The sequence below is a fragment of the Heterodontus francisci genome, chromosome 18 (assembly GCF_036365525.1).
Source record: "Heterodontus francisci isolate sHetFra1 chromosome 18, sHetFra1.hap1, whole genome shotgun sequence".
NCBI lineage: Eukaryota > Metazoa > Chordata > Chondrichthyes > Heterodontiformes > Heterodontidae > Heterodontus > Heterodontus francisci.
The window spans coordinates 7,112,818-7,128,988 of NC_090388.1; the positions used below are offsets into that span (position 1 = coordinate 7,112,818).

The 16,171-nt window shown below is 43.8% G+C and overlaps 1 protein-coding gene across 2 annotated transcripts in view; it reads left to right on the top strand.

The window, feature by feature from the left end:
- The window catches only part of utp20 (UTP20 small subunit processome component), a 151,300-nt gene that overhangs the window by 77,769 nt on the left and 57,360 nt on the right, over window positions 1–16,171 (top strand). For both annotated transcript variants that reach the window (XM_068050196.1, XM_068050197.1), the window contains 5 exons: window positions 25–112; window positions 4,208–4,351; window positions 13,751–13,804; window positions 13,918–14,070; window positions 14,954–15,109. In XM_068050196.1, coding sequence (XP_067906297.1) covers window positions 25–112; window positions 4,208–4,351; window positions 13,751–13,804; window positions 13,918–14,070; window positions 14,954–15,109 — 595 coding nt within the window. The remainder of the gene's footprint in view (window positions 1–24; window positions 113–4,207; window positions 4,352–13,750; window positions 13,805–13,917; window positions 14,071–14,953; window positions 15,110–16,171) is intronic.

The following is a 16,171-nucleotide window of genomic DNA, read 5'->3' on the forward strand; positions in this document are numbered from 1 at the left end:
CTCTATCTGTTAATTTCTTTCCAGAATAAGTCGGTTTGTACAGGACAAGGAGCAAAGCTCTATTCTGATTAATCTCTTGATGCCCTATCTCTTCAAGCCAAACACATCACAGGTAAAGGACTTTTTTTACAAGGCATTTCTTATCAGCATGCATACGTGTGACATATTGAAACATTTAATGTGGAAGATGAATGGGGAGTAGGGGCACAGCATTGGTGCTGTGGGAGCTATCAAAACCCAGCCCAGCTGCCTTCTCCAGGAAGGGAGGTAAAGGCAGTAAAAGAGTGAGTTGCCTTTCTGTTTGCGATCTTTAATGGATGTGTAAGAACAGCATCGAGGGCTAGGAGGAGGCCGGGGGTCTCGAGATGCTCTGGACAAGCCACTCATCCTTTTAATGCTGTGGTTTGGTAATGCGAGGACCGGTTTAAGTTAATTGGCAAATGAACCAGAGGGGAGATATTTTTATTTCAAATTTTGCCGCAAGTTGTGATTGGGAATGTGCTGCCTGAAAGAGTGATAGAAGCAGATTCAGTAGTAACTTTCAAAAGGGAATTGCTTGAAAGAGGAAAAATTTGCAGCCTATTGGGAAAGAGTAAAATTTGCTGATGACACAAAGATAGGTAAGAAAGTAAGTTGTGAAGAGGACATAAGGAGGTGACAGCACAGCACATAATTAGGAAAGCTAATGGAATGTTATTGTTTATCGCGAGGGGAATTGAATACAAAAGTAGGGAGGTTATGCTTCAGCTATACAGGACATTGGTGAGACCACATCTGGAGTACTGTGTACAGTGCTGGTCTCCTCATTTAAGGAAGGATGTAAATGCATTGGAGGCAGTACAGAGAAGCTTTACTGGACTAATACCTGGAATGGGTGGGTTGTCTTACGAGGAAAGATTAGACAGGCTAGGCTTGTATCTGCTGGTATTTAGAAGAGTAAGAGGCGACTTGATTGAAACATATAAGATCCTGAGGGGTCTTCTCAGGGTGGATGTGGAAAGGATGTTTCCCCTTGTGGGAGAATCTAGAACTAGGGGTCACTATTTAAAAATACGGGGTCGCCCATTTAAGACAGATGAGGGGAAATTTTTTCTCTGACGGTTGTGAGTCTTTGGAGTTCTCTTCCTCAAAAGGTGGTGGAAGCAGAGTCTTTGAATATTTTTAAGGCAGAGGTAGATAGAATCTTGATAAGGGGGTGAAAGGTTATTGGGGGTAGGTGGAAATGTGGAGTAATCAGTTCAGCCATGAACTTATTGAATGGCGGAGCAGGCTCGAGGGGCCTACTCCTGCTCCTAATTCATATGTAGTAGGGGAGTGGGACTAATTAAATAGCTGTTTCAAAGAGCTGGCTTAGGTGTAATGGGCTGAAGGACCACCTCCTGTGGTGTATGATTTTGAGGGGAGATAGTGGCGTAGTGGTACTGTCTCTGGACTAGTACTCCGGAGACCTGGGCTAAGGCCCTGGGGACATATGTTCAAATCCCACCACGGCAGCTGGTGGAATTTTAAATTCAATTAATTAATCTGGAATTGAAAGCTAGTCTCAGTAATGGTGCCATGAAACTATCATCGATTGTCGTAAAAACCCATCTGATTCACTAATATCCTTTAGAGAATGAAATCTGCTGTCCGTATCTGGTCTGGCCTAAATGTGACTCCAGACCCACAACAATGTGGTTGACTCTTAACTGCCCTCTGAAATGGCCTAGCAAGACACTCAGTTATCAAGGGCAGTTCAGGATGGGCAACAAATGCTGGCCTTGCCAATGACGCTCACATCCCATGAAAGAATTTAAAAAAAAATGAATTTATGTTGAGCTTTGTAAGTGATTTGCAATCGATGGGACTTCTGTAACTAACTGATAAGTTACTAAAACATGGGTTTGTTTCCCAGAGGACTGAATAATTTGAGCCATTAATCTTCTGTACTGCTACACTCGCAAATCATTGGGGACTCCTTACTCTAGACCACTTACTGATGGTGAATATTTTAATGAGTGGGTGATGCAATCAAATCTTGACTGATAGTCGCTTCTGTGAAGTGCTTGCGATGATCCGCCAGGGTGACGGCATTTGACAAGGTCCCACATGATAGACTGATCAGAAAAATGAAAGTCCATGGGATACAGGGATATGTGGCAGGTTGGATTCAAAATTGGCTCAGGGCCAGGAAACAAAGGGTGGTAGTCGATGGATGTTTATGTGAATGGGAAGCGGTTTCCAGTTGCGTTCCACAGGGCCCTGCTGATTGTGGTATATATTAATGATTTGGACTTAAATGTGGGAGGCATGATTGGGAAATTTTCTGATCACACAAAAATTGGGCGTGTAGTTGATAGTGAAGAGGATAGCTGTACACTCCAGAATGATATCAATGGTTTGACTGAGTGGGTGGAAAAGTGGCAAATGGAATTCAATCCAGAGAGTGTACTTGGTTAGGACAAGCAAATCAAGGGAATACACAATAAACGGGAGGATATTGAGAGGGGTAGAAGAAGTGAGAGACCTTGGAGTGCATGTCCACAGGTCCCTGAAGGTGGCAGGACAGGTAGATAGAGTGGTGAAGAAAGCATATGGAATGCTTTCCTTTATTGGTCGAGGTATAGAATACAAAAGCGGGGATGTAATGCTGGAACTGTATAAAATGCTGGTTAGGCCACAGCTGGAGTATTGCGTACAATTCTGGTCACCACATTACAGAAAGGACATAATTGCTCTGGAGAGAGTACAGAGGAGGTTTACAAGAATGTTACCAGGGCTTGAAAGTAGCAGCTATGGGGAAAGATTGGATCGGCTAGGGTTGTTTTCCTTAGAACAGAGGAGGCTGAGGGGTGACTGAATTGAGGTGTACAAAATTATGCGGGGCCTAGATAGAGTAGACAGGAAGGACCTGTTTTCCCTAGCGGAAAGGTCAATTACCAGGAGGCACAGATTTAAGGTGTTTGGTAGAAGAATTAGAGGGGAAATGAGGAAAAACTTTTTCACCCAGAGGATGGTGGGTCTCTGGAATTCACTGCCAGGAATGGTGGTGGAGGCTGAAACCCTCAACTCATTTAAAAGGTACCTGGACATGCACCTGAAGTGCTGTAACCTGCAAGGCTATGGACCAGGTGCTGGAAGGTGGGATTAGATTGAGCGGCTAGTTTTTTCGGCTGGCGCAGACACGATGGGCTGAATGGCCGCCTTCTGTGCCGTCATTTTTCTATGGTCCTTGTTACTACCGAGGCAGCAGCAATGCAACGTCAATTCAGTCCCATTGCTCCACAGAGCACAGCATATTATTAAAGTTTTCCCACCCAACTGGAAAACAACCAAATTAAACACTTTAGTAACCCCCAGAATAAAACAGACCAAACCAGATATCTTTAGACAACAACAAATTGACTATTCATTAAAAAACTAAATCTTAAACACTATTAAGTAAACCTATGTTTAAAGACCTTATAACTTATTTTAACCTAACTCCCCCATTCACACACATACTCTCAAAACTAACAGTTAACCGGTTTTAAAAGTGTTTTAAAAAAATTAGCTGTTTCTTAATAAATAAGTAAGTCTTTGTGAGTTACGTTCCTGATGGGTGAGGTATCCTAGTGTGAAAATAATCAAATGCCTCTCGAATTTTTCACCAGGATTTGATGAAACGGTTCTTCAGTATATAGGCATTCAAAACACTTAGGCTGCAGCAGGCCACCGGCGAATTCCAGAAAATACAATCGGTCAAGGAAGATTCGATCTCAAAGCAAATACTTCCTGGCTTGGAAGTAAAGGAAGGGAGTTTGTTACCTTCAGCAATACAAATGGTCTCTTCAAAAAAAACAAGGCTTTTTTTCTCCTTAGGCAATTGACTTGGCCTGCAGGTCCTTGTAGAATTTCTGCTGAGAGAGAATAGACAGCTCTTTTCTTCAGTAGCACGCCTCGCTGGAGTCTGGTTCAGACTGGTTTTTGCCAGTTTTACACACCGTCAAATCGAAACATTATACCATGTAACTTCTCCTGTTGTTGTCCAGGTAACAAGTGCAGCTGGTACACTATGCCTCAGAAATCCAAAAGTTTCTCTCTGTCTTAAAGGCACACTGTTTTAATCTGAGGAGAAAATAAATACGGTTCCGTGACATTCTATATAAGTGCAAGTTTTTGTATTGTTGAAAACCATTTTTAAAATAATATGTATATTGAGTCTCATCATTGTCTGTATTTCCCAAAGGACACTGAGATTGACATCCTGCAAACCATCCAGAACCTCCTGCAGCACTGCTCAAACCCTTCTACCTTCATTAAGCCTTTGGCCACCCTTTTCTCTGTGGTCCAGAACAAGCTCTCCCGTCAGACTCTGTGTTCAGTCTTTAAGGTACAGTATCCCAGCAACTAATTAACAACGTATTTGGATGTTTCTGTTACTTTTTCTAAGCTTTTCCAATTTTTTTAAAGGTCTCTGTATTGTATTTCTTATCTAATTTGCCTATATTTTTAACCATTTATGCATCAGCTGTGGCTTATTGGGTAACACTCTCGCCTCTGAAGGTCATGGCTTCAAGTCCCACTTCAGAGATTTGAGCACAATGTCTGAGTTAGTACTCACAGTGCAATACAGAAGGAGTGCTGCACTATCCGAGGTGCTTTCTTTTTCAGATGAGATATCAAATGGAGGCCCTGTCAGTCCCCTCTGGTGCATGTAAAAGATCCCATGGTTACTATTCAAAGAACAACAGGGGAGTTCTCCCTGGTCTCCTGGCCAATATTAATCTCTCAAACAGCATCATGAATGAGAGTGGTCTCTGGTGTTGTGAGACTGACTACCCTTGATCTCAGGGCAGCATTTGATGTGGCATCAAGGAGCCTTAGCCAAATTGAAGTCAGTAGGACTGGGGGTGGGGGAGAGCTTTCCGTTGGTTGGAGTCATACTTAGCACAAGGAAGATGGTTATGAATGTTGGAGGTCAATCATCTCAGCCCCAGGACATTGCTGCGGGAGTGCCTCAGGCTTGTGTCCTAGCCCCAAACATCTTCAGCTGCTTCATCAATGATCTTCCCTCCGTTATAAGGTGAGAAGTGGGATGTTCGCTGATTGCACAATGTTCAGCAGCATTCGTGACTCCTCAGATACTGAAGCAGCCCATATCCATATGCAGCAAGACCTGGACAAGATCCAGGTTTGGGCTGGTGGCAAGTAACATTTGTGCCTGGCAATGATGATCTCCAACAAGAGAATCTAACCATTTGCCCATGACATTGAATGGCATTACCATCGTTGAATCCCCCACTATTCACCTCATGGGAGTTACCATTGCCCAGAAACTGAACTGAATCCTCCATATAAATACCATGGCTACAAGAGCAGGTCAGAGGCTGGGAATTCTGTGGCGAGTAACTCACTACCTGACTCCCCAAAGCCTGTCCACCATCTACAAGGCACAAATCAGGAGTGTGATGGAATACTCTCCACTTGCCTGGATGAGTGTGGCTTCATCAACACTCAAGAAGCTTGACACCATCCAGGACAAAGCGGTCCATTTGCTTGGCACCCCATCCACCACCTTCAACATTCACTGCCTTCGCCACCAATGCACAGTGAAAGCAGTGTGGAAAGATAGTTAGGAAAGATATTAGCTCTGACGATGTTGAATCTGTATGGGTAGAGCTGAGAAACACTAAGGGGCAAAAAACGTTAGTGGGGGTTGTATATCGACCCCCCAAACTGTAGTGGTGATGGGAATAGCATTAAACAGGAAATTAGACGCATGCGATAAAGGAACATCAGTAATTATGGGTGACTTTAATCTGCATATAGATTGGGCAAATCAAATTAGTCACAATACCGTAGAGGAGGAATTCTTGAGGTGCATACAGGATGGTTTTCTGGACCAATACGTTGAGGAACCAACTAGAGAACAGGCTGTTCTAGACTGGGTACTGTGTAATGAGAGAGGAATAATTGACAATCTAGTGGTGCGAGACCCTTTGGGGAATGAGTGACCATAATATGATAGAATTCTTCATCAAGATGGTGAGTGACATTGTTGATTCTGAGACTAGGGTCCTGAATCTTAGTAAAGGAAACTACGAAGGTATGAGGCACGAATTGGTCATGATGGATTGGGAAACGTTACTTAAAGGGATGACGGTGGATAGGCAATAGCAAACATTTAAAGAGCGCATGGATGAAATGCAACAATTGTTTATCCCTGTCTGGCACAAAAGTAGAACGGGAAAAGTAACCAAACCGTGGCTTACAATGGAAATTAGAGGTAGCATTAGATCTAAGGAAGAGGCATATAAATTTGCCAGAAAAAACAGACCTGAGGATTGGGAGCAGTTTAGAATTCAGCAAAGGAGGACCAAGGGGTTGATTAAGAAGGGGAAAATAGAGTACGAGAGCAAGCTTGTTCTTCTTTTTCTTTTGGGCCTCCTTATCTCGAGAGACAATGGATACGCGCCTGGAGGTGGTCAGTGGTTTGTGAAGCAGCGCCTGGAGTGGCTATAAAGGCCAATTCTGGAGTGACAGGCTCTTCCACAGGTGCTGCAGAGAAATTTGTTTGTTGGGGCTGTTGCACAGTTGGCTCTCCCCTTGCGCCTCTGTCTTTTTTCCTGCCAACTACTAAGTCTCTTCGACTCGCCACAATTTAGCCCTGTCTTTATGGCTGCCCGCCAGCTCTGGCGAATGCTGGCAACTGACTCCCACGACTTGTGATCAATGTCACACGATTTCATGTCGCGTTTGCAGACGTCTTTATAACGGAGACATGGACGGCCGGTGGGTCTGATACCAGTGGCGAGCTCGCTGTACAATGTGTCTTTGGGGATCCTGCCATCTTCCATGCGGCTCACATGGCCAAGCCATCTCAAGCGCCGCTGACTCAGTAGTGTGTATAAGCTGGGGGTGTTGGCCGCTTCAAGGACTTCTGTGTTGGAGATATAGTCCTGCCACCTGATGCCAAGTATTCTCCGAAGGCAGCGAAGATGGAATGAATTGAGACGTCGCTCTTGGCTGGCATACGTTGTCCAGGCCTCGCTGCCGTAGAGCAAGGTACTGAGGACACAGGCCTGATACACTCGGACTTTTGTGTTCCGTGTCAGTGCGCCATTTTCCCACACTCTCTTGGCCAGTCTGGACATAGCAGTGGAAGCCTTACCCATGCGCTTGTTGATTTCTGCATCTAGAGACAGGTTACTGGTGATAGTTGAGCCTAGGTAGGTGAACTCTTGAACCACTTCCAGAGCGTGGTCGCCAATATTGATGGATGGAGCATTTCTGACATCCTGCCCCATGATGTTCGTTTTCTTGAGGCTGATGGTTAGGCCAAATTCATTGCAGGCAGACGCAAACCTGTCGATGAGACTCTGCAGGCATTCTTCAGTGTGAGATGTTAAAGCAGCATCGTCAGCAAAGAGGAGTTCTCTGATGAGGACTTTCCGTACTTTGGACTTCGCTCTTAGACGGGCAAGGTTGAACAACCTGCCCTCTGATCTTGTGTGGAGGAAAATTCCTTCTTCAGAGGATTTGAACGCATGTGAAAGCAGCAGGGAGAAGAAAATCCCAAAAAGTGTGGGTGCGAGAACACAGCCCTGTTTCACACCACTCAGGATAGGAAAGGGCTCTGATGAGGAGCCACCATGTTGAATTGTGCCTTTCATATTGTCATGGAATGAGGTGATGATACTTAGTAGCTTTGGTGGACATCCGATCTTTTCTAGTAGTCTGAAGAGACCACGTCTGCTGACGAGGTCAAAGGCTTTGGTGAGATCAATGAAAGCAATGTAGAGGGGCATCTGTTGTTCACGGCATTTCTCCTGTATCTGACGAAGGGAGAACAGCATGTCAATAGTCGATCTCTCTGCACGAAAGCCACACTGTGCCTCAGGGTAGACGCGCTCGGCCAGCTTCTGGAGCTTGTTCAGAGCGACTCGAGCAAAGACTTTCCCCACTATGCAAGCTTGTAGGGAACATAAAAACTGACTGTAAAAATTTCTATAGGTATGTGAAGAGTAAAAGATTGGTGAAGACAATTGTAGGTCCCCTACCAGTCAGAAACAGGGGAATTTATTATGGGGAACAAAGAAATGGCTGAACAACTAAATGCATACTTTAGTTCTGTCTTCACAAAGGAGGACACAAATATCAGACCAGAAATGTTGGGGAACACAGGGCTTAGTGAGAGAGGAACTGAAGAAAATCAGTATTAGTAGAGAAATGGTGTTGGGGAAATTGATGGGATTGAAGGCCGATAAATCCCCAGGGCCTGATGGTCTGCATCCCAGAGTACTTAAGGAAGTGGCTCTAGAAATAGAGGATGCATTGGTGGTCATGTTCCAAGATTCTATAGACTCTGGAACAGTTCCTACAGATTGGAGGATAGCTAATGTAACCCCACTATTTAAAAAGGTAGGTAGAGAGAAAGCAGGGAAAGCAGGCTGACCAGTCAGCCTGATGTTGGTAGTGGGGAAAATTCTAGAGTCCATTATCAAAGATTTTATAGCAGAGCACTTAGAGAACAGTGGTAGAATTGGGCAGAGTCAGCATGGATTTACGAAAGGGAAATCATGCTTGACAAATCTACTAGAATTCTTCGAGGATGTATGCATGGGCGGCGCAGTGGTTAGCCTCACAGCTCCAGCGACCCGGGTTCAATTCTGGGTACTGCCTGTGTGGAGTTTGCAAGTTCTCCCTGTGTCTGCGTGGGTTTGCTCCGGTTTCCTCCCACATGCTAAAGACTTGCAGGTTGATAGGTAAATTGGCCATTATAAATTGCCCCTAGTATAGGTAGGTGGTAGGGAAATATAGGGACAGATGGGGATGTGGTAGGAATATGGAATTAGTATAGGATTAGTATAAATGGGTGGTTGATGGTCAGTACAGGCTCGGTGGGCCGAAGGGCCTGTTTCAGTGCTGTATCAATAAATAAATAAATAAATAAATAAATGTAACTAGTAGAGTTGATGAGAGGAAGCCAGTGGATTTGGTTTATTTCGACTTTCAGAAGGCTTTTGACAAAGTCCCACATAAGAGATTAGCATGTAAAATTAAAGTGAATGGGATTGGGGGTAGTGTATTACGATGGATAGAAAATTGGTTGGTGGATAGGAAACAAAGAGTAGGGATAAATGGATCTTTTTCCGAATGGCAGGCAGTGACTAGTGGGGTACCGCAGGGATCGTTGCTAGGACCCCAGCTATTCACAATATATATTAATGATTTAGATGAGGGAACTAAATGTAATATCGCCAAATTTGCAGATGACACAAAACTGGGTGGGAGAGTGAGTTGTGAGGAGAATGCAGAGAGGCTTCAGGGTGATTTGGACAAGTTGAGTGAATGGGCTAATGCATGGCAGATGCAGTATAATGTGGATAAATGTGAGGTTATCCACTTTGGTAGCAAAAACATGAAGGCAGATTATTATCTGAGCGGCTATAAACTGAGAGAGGGGAATATGCAGCGAGACCTGGGTGTTCTGGTACACCAGTCACTGAAGGTAAGCATGCAGGTGCAACAGGCAGTAAAGGCAAATGGTATGTTGGCCTTCATAGCGAGAGGATTTGAGTACAGGAGCAGGGATGTCTTGCTGCAATTATACAGGGCCTTGGTGAGGCCACACCTGGAATATTGTGTGCAGTTTTGATCTCCTTATCTGAGGAAGGATGTTCTTGCTATAGAGGGAGTGCAGCGGAGGTTTACCAGACTGATTCCTGGGATGGCAGGACTGACGTATGAGGAGAGACTGAGTCGTTGGGATTATATTCGCTGGAGTTCAGAAGAGTGAGGGGGGATCTCATAGAAACCTATAAAATTCTAACAGGACTTGACAGGGTAGATGCAGGAAGGATGTTCCCGATGGTGGGGGAGTCCAGAACCAGGGGTCATAGTCCAAGGATATGGGGTAAACCTTTCAGGACTGAGATGAGGAGAAATTTCTTCACCCAGAGAGTGGTGAGCCTGTGGAATTCGCTACCACAGAAAGCAGTTGATGCCAAAACATTGTATGTTTTCAAGAAGGAGTTAGATATAGATCCTGGGGCGAAAGGGATCATAGGGTATGGGGAGAAAGCGGGAACGGGCTACTAAGTTGGTCATGATCATAATGAATGGTGGAGCAGGCTCGAAGGGCCGAATGGCCTACTCCTGCTCCTATTTTCTATGTTTCTATGTGTATCATCTACAAGATGCACTACAGCAACTCACCACGCCTCTTTCGACAGCACCTTCCAAACCTGTGTCCTCTTGCACCGAAAGGACAAGCGCAGCAGATGCATAGGAACACCACCATCTGTAAATTCCCCTCCAAGCTGCACACCATCCTGACTTGGAACTATGTCACTGTTCCTTCACTGTCACTGGGCCAAAAGCCTGGAACTCCCTTCCTAACAGCACTGTGCTAGTTCCCGCACCAGCTGGAGTGCAGTGGTTCAAGAAGGCAGTTCACCACCATCTTCTCCAGGGAAATTTGGGATGGACAATAAATGATGGCCTAGCCAGCGACGCCCACATCTCATGAAACGAAGAACAAAAAATCACATTGCAGTTTTTGAGAGCTAGCTGTGTGAAAATTGGGTGCGGTGTTTCCTACGTTACAATCGTACATCAATGGCTGTGAAGCCCTTTGGGATGTCCTGAGGTCATGAAAAGTACTGTAGAAATGCAAATCTTTATTTTTTGTCTCTCAGCCTCTCTGTCTCTGTGCCTTCTCTCTCCCTCTTTGCCTCTCTCCCTCTCTCTCTCTCTGTTTGTCTCTCTCCCTCTGTGTCTCTGTCTGTGTGTGTGTCTCTCTCTGCACCTCCCCCTCTGTGTGTGTGTTTGCATGTGTGTGTGTGTGTGTGTGTGTGTGTGTGTGTGTGTGTGTGTGTGTGTGTCTCGCTCTCTCTGTGTCTTTCTCTGTCCCTGTGTGTCACCCGCTCACTCTTATAATTGCTTGGCTGCTGTGTCAGACTGCACTGTGCTCTCCCCCTCCCCAGTCCAGTTGCAGTAAATACTGCTGATTCCACTTAGTGTAATAGCGTTAACATTAGACGAAAATCCATGGTCAGAGTTTTAAGCTTGTGTTGCGTCTGATTGCACAGGTGCTTTCACATCAGTGGCATTGTTTTATCATGTGATAAAGGTCAGCCTGCTTGTGAAACTGTTGTTATGTCATTCAAATTCATGTGGAAATTGAAATGGATTATCATTGATACTGTTTTGTCTAGTAATAATGATGTGAATAGATTAAACACAACTGAAGGGTCACAGATCATATTTCACTTGGAACAGGAAAATAACGTTTGAAGCAGAAACTGTGATATTAGTGAGTTCCTGCGAGTGTTTTTGCAAGCTTGGACAAGCTTTCCTTTGCAGTAGAATTACATTGCAGCTGTTATTCTCATCTTCCCATTGAGGCTCAGGAGCTATGGTAGTAATCTGCAGTCTGTTCTCTTGATCTGACTCGGGAGTGTGATTCATGAGTCCCGGAATCTGGTCATGCCCCAACTCAGCATCCGTGTGAAGCAAAACTACTTACTTCATGTGAGTTTTGATGCTTGTTGCAAAAAATACAGCCTAAAATGAACAGTTCACTGACGTGCATGGGAAATGGACAGCTGTGAACATGCAAAGTATGTATTCAGGTGTACTGGGTTAGCATTTATTCCAAATGATGCACTTGTGGGGAAGAGGCTGAAAAGTCATGAGTTAGTCTGAAAGCAAATTGGGGAAACTTGCTCATTTGTATTTTCTTAAAATACCTTACACTTGAACTGCTTTGCCTCCGGTGGGTGAGCTCCCTTCTGTTAGGATCCTTATCTTTTCAACAACAGATTTGTGAAAGTTAGACAGTAATATGTCTGACAATTTATTATTGTTCCAAAACATTCATTTTGAGACTGCATACAGAGCAGTACACACAGTCCCACGTCTAGAAACGTGTAAATAGCTCCCTGTGAATTGTAAGTGATTGCCTATCTAGACTTCACATGTTGTCTTACTTTGAAGGGAACTATAATTCTTTCTTCTGTTTTTGCTTTTGTATCGCTCGTTTATACTATTTTAAAACAAACACACATTGTCTAATTCTTACTCAGTTTATGACCCTTGGTTTATCAAAGAGAGTGCTGAAGAGACACTCCCCTAGGGTTGTATCCTGGCCAGTATCCCATTCCATTGTCTAAAGTTTCATCCTTCTTCAATGTTATTTCCTTTACTTCCTTTCTTTGATCTTCTTGAACTATGGCTTTGTCCTGCCTAGAGTGATCAGAAGATCAGATCTGCTAGCACAGTTTCAACCAATTTAGATCCACTTGTATGGTTTAACCAGCTGTTCTGTCTTCATTCCATCTATTTTTTAAAAATGCAACAAACTCAATGTTCTTAGACCTTCATTATCTGTGCTTCTGACAAGTTTATCACTAGAGTAATGTTGGCCTTTGAACCAAAGATAAAACTAGCTGAATCTGTCCATTTCCTGCATTGAGATTCTGAAGTACTCGCCCTGTACTGGCAGTGTTGGGGAAGTCCTCCCCTCGCACCTTTTTTTTTTATTCGTTCATGGGATATTGGCGTCACTGGCAAGGCCAGCATTTATTGCCCATCCCGAATTGCCCTCAAGAAGGAGGTGGTGAGCTGCCTTCTCGAACTGCTGCAGTCCATCTGGTCCAGGTGCACCCACAGTGCTGTTATGGAGGGAATTCCAGGATTTTGACCCAGCGACAGTGAAGGAACAGCGATATAATTCCAAGTCAGGATGTTGTGTGGCTTGGGGAACTTGCAGGTGGTATTCCCATGCATCTGCTGCCCTTGTTCTTTTAGGTGGTAGAAGTCATGGGTTTGGAAGGTGCTATTGATGGAACCTTGGTGAGTTGCTGTAGTGCATCTTGTAGATTGTACACATTGCTGCCACTGTGTGCCGGTGATAGAGGGAGTGAATGTTTAAGGTGGTGGATGGGGTGCCAATCAAGCAGGCCGCTTTGTCCTGGATGGAGTCAAGCTTGTTGGAGTGTTGTTGGAGCTGCACTCATCCAGGCAAATGGAGAGTATTCCATCACATTCCTGACTTGTGCCATGTCGATGGTGGACAGGCATTGGGAAGTCAGGAGGTGAGTTACCACAGAATTCCCATCCTCTGACCTGGTTTTGTAGCCACAGTATTTTTGTGATTGGTCTTGATGGATGTTAATCTATCAAGCTCCTTGCAAGATGCAAGAAAAGTAATTATGGTTTACATAGATTTGACACATTTGTTCATTGAAGACATTGAGGAGTTGTTTGTTTTGTTCCTACAGTTTTTGATAATGACGTTTCTGACCTATCTTGTTTTCAGTGAGTGCTGTATTTAGAGGTAGTGTACTGCAGTACCAGTTTCAGGCAGGAGGATCTTCGTTCAATCTAGCTTGTTTATCCACTGTATTACCATGGTGAATTAGAGCCCAACTGTATAGGGGTGGTATTGGGAAGCACTTCTTCACACAAATGATAGTGGAAATCTGGAACTCCCTTCCCCAAAAAGCTGTTGAGGCTGGGGGCAAAATAGGAAATTTCTAAACTTAGATGGATATATTTTTGTTGGACAAGTGTTACTGAACCAAGGTGTAAGTTGAGATACAGATCAGCGATGATGTCGTTAAATGGTGGAACAGACTTGAAGGCCAAATTGCCTACTCCTGTTCCTGTGCATTTTGAATAGCACTGAATCACATTCATCAGCAAGAATCTGCCTAACTAAATTTAAAATTGTTAAATCTTGCATATTTTGTTGTAATTGTTTGCCTTTCTTTTTTAAACAAAGACCTTGGCGGATCTGGATTGCAGTCTAGCTTACATTACGGAAATCGTCACTAAGGTAAGGTGAAGTTTTCCTCAAACTTTGTCCGCTAGTTTGCTTAGTTAGCACAAAGCTTACATTTATTTAATGACAATCCTCAGTTCTGACTTGATCATTTTTTCTTGTATTAGTTAAATGCCTTTGATCGACAACACCTTGATGATATTGATTTTGATGCGCGCCTGTCTGCGTTCCAACTTGTGACCAGCTCTATCAGAGAGATGAGAAAGTTGGATCTGGTGTATCTGATTCCAATCATGCACAACTGCTTCCATTCCATACAGGTTAGTATGGAACCTCCCAATGCACAATTACACACAGGCTTAATTTCATAAAACTAGAAGGTGGAAATTCATCAACTTGCTGGACGGATTTAGGCAGATCAATGTTTCTATAATCTGGAAAATCCAAGTGCCTTTTAGGTTCTCATTTGTACACGGTAGAGTTACAATCAGATTAGATTAGATTAGAGATACAGCACTGAAACAGGCCCTTCGGCCCACCGAGTCTGTGCTGACCATCAACCACCCATTTATACTAATCCTACACTAATCCCATATTCCTACCAAACATCCCCACCTATCCCTATATTTCCCTACCACCTACCTATACTAGTGACAATTTATAATGGCCAATTTACCTACCAACCTGCAAGTCTTTTTGGCTTGTGGGAGGAAACTGGAGCACCCAGAGGAAACCCACGCAGACACAGGGAGAACTTGCAAACTCCACACAGGCAGTACCCAGAATCGAACCCGGGTCCCTGGAGCTGTGAGGCTGCAGTGCTAGCCACTGTGCCACCTGATAGATCAGGTACAATTTAAAATCCATATGACATTCACAAAAGCACCACATGCTTGATTTTAAATTTTGGAAATGGTATTGATCATAGTTTTAATGTAATGGGATAAACAGATGGGTAGGGAAATCAGAGTGACCCAATGAGCAGGAGGCGGGAAGTGGGGGGAGGGTGAGTATTAGAATGAGAAAAGCTCGTAATGGATATTGAGCTGGTTCCCTTGCGGCCAGTCTCTCCATGTAGACCATCAAATACGCCCAGGCACGAAACCACAAACATCGCTCCTGTTTACCGCCGTCTTTTGTTTCTGGGATTAGTGCCTTCACAACAAGGTGAATGACACTTTTGCACTGTAACTTTTCTTTCAGTTGGGTGAAATGACTCTAAATGACAGTTCGACGCTTTGCTTGACTGCAATTGTCCAACAAGTGGCTTCCATTGACTGCTCGGAGGAGGAATACAAGGAGCTGATCACCCGCACCCTGCTGGAACCCTTAAGGAATTGTCTAAAATCAAAAATCGAGGTAAAATAACGTGAAGGGATAAACCCAGTGGGAAACGTATGACCACAGCTGCTGACGTACTCCATCAGTACACCGGTGATGCCTGACTGAAGTTCCAGTACGTCAGCAGAAACTGCATCTGAAAAGATTGAAATAGAAATAGAAAATGCTGGAAATACTTAGCAGGTCAGGCAGCATCTGTGAAGGGAGAAGCAGAGTTAACATTTCAGCTCTGACCTTTTTCATCAGGACTCTCTAGTTCTGATGAAAGTTCATCAACCTGAAACGTTAACTGGGTTTTTCTCCCGACAGATGCTGCCTGACCTGCTGAATATCTCCGGCATTTTCTATTTCAGATTTCCAGCATCTGTAGTATCTTATTTTTGTACTACTGAATAACTTGATGTGGTTTTCAGTATTTTGCCAGGCAACAAGATATTGTCTCAATGTAATTGTCTCGGGCCGTGTTTTTACAGAGTTGCATAAATAATGTGTTAGCCATCTGCAGGTTAACTTCAACTCTTAAACTTTTGGCAAGTGCAGTTTAATTCCTGTCTCTGGGCTCACCAGGTTTGTTAGTTTTATCTCATGTGTTGTGACCCTAACATCATGGCAACAAATGATGAATGTTTAAATGTCAGGAGTAGCTTTATTACTGTAAATATTGACACCTAATTTTAAAAATGCAACTTATTTTTAATTACAGTTTGAAGTTGGGAGTGACTTTCAGAATACTGAGTTAGCTGAGAAACACATTTTTAAATGGTTCCGAAGAAGGGTCACTGACCCGAAACGTTAACTCTGCTTCTCTTTCCACAGATGCTGCCAGACCTGCTGAGTGATTCCAGCATTTCTTGTTTTTACTTTACATTTTTATATGACTTGTTTCTAGGCAGTTGAAAACCCAGACATAGAAAATTGAATTGGGCTGCCTCAGAGATGGGTCCAGGTCAATTGTTGGCACATTTTTACATGTCAAACACAGGCTTGGCATTGCTCACTGCAGTGCTGCAAGGGTTAAACATAGAGCTGTCAAAATTTGCCTCAGCATTCTAATTGATTAAATAGTTTACAAGTGGAAAC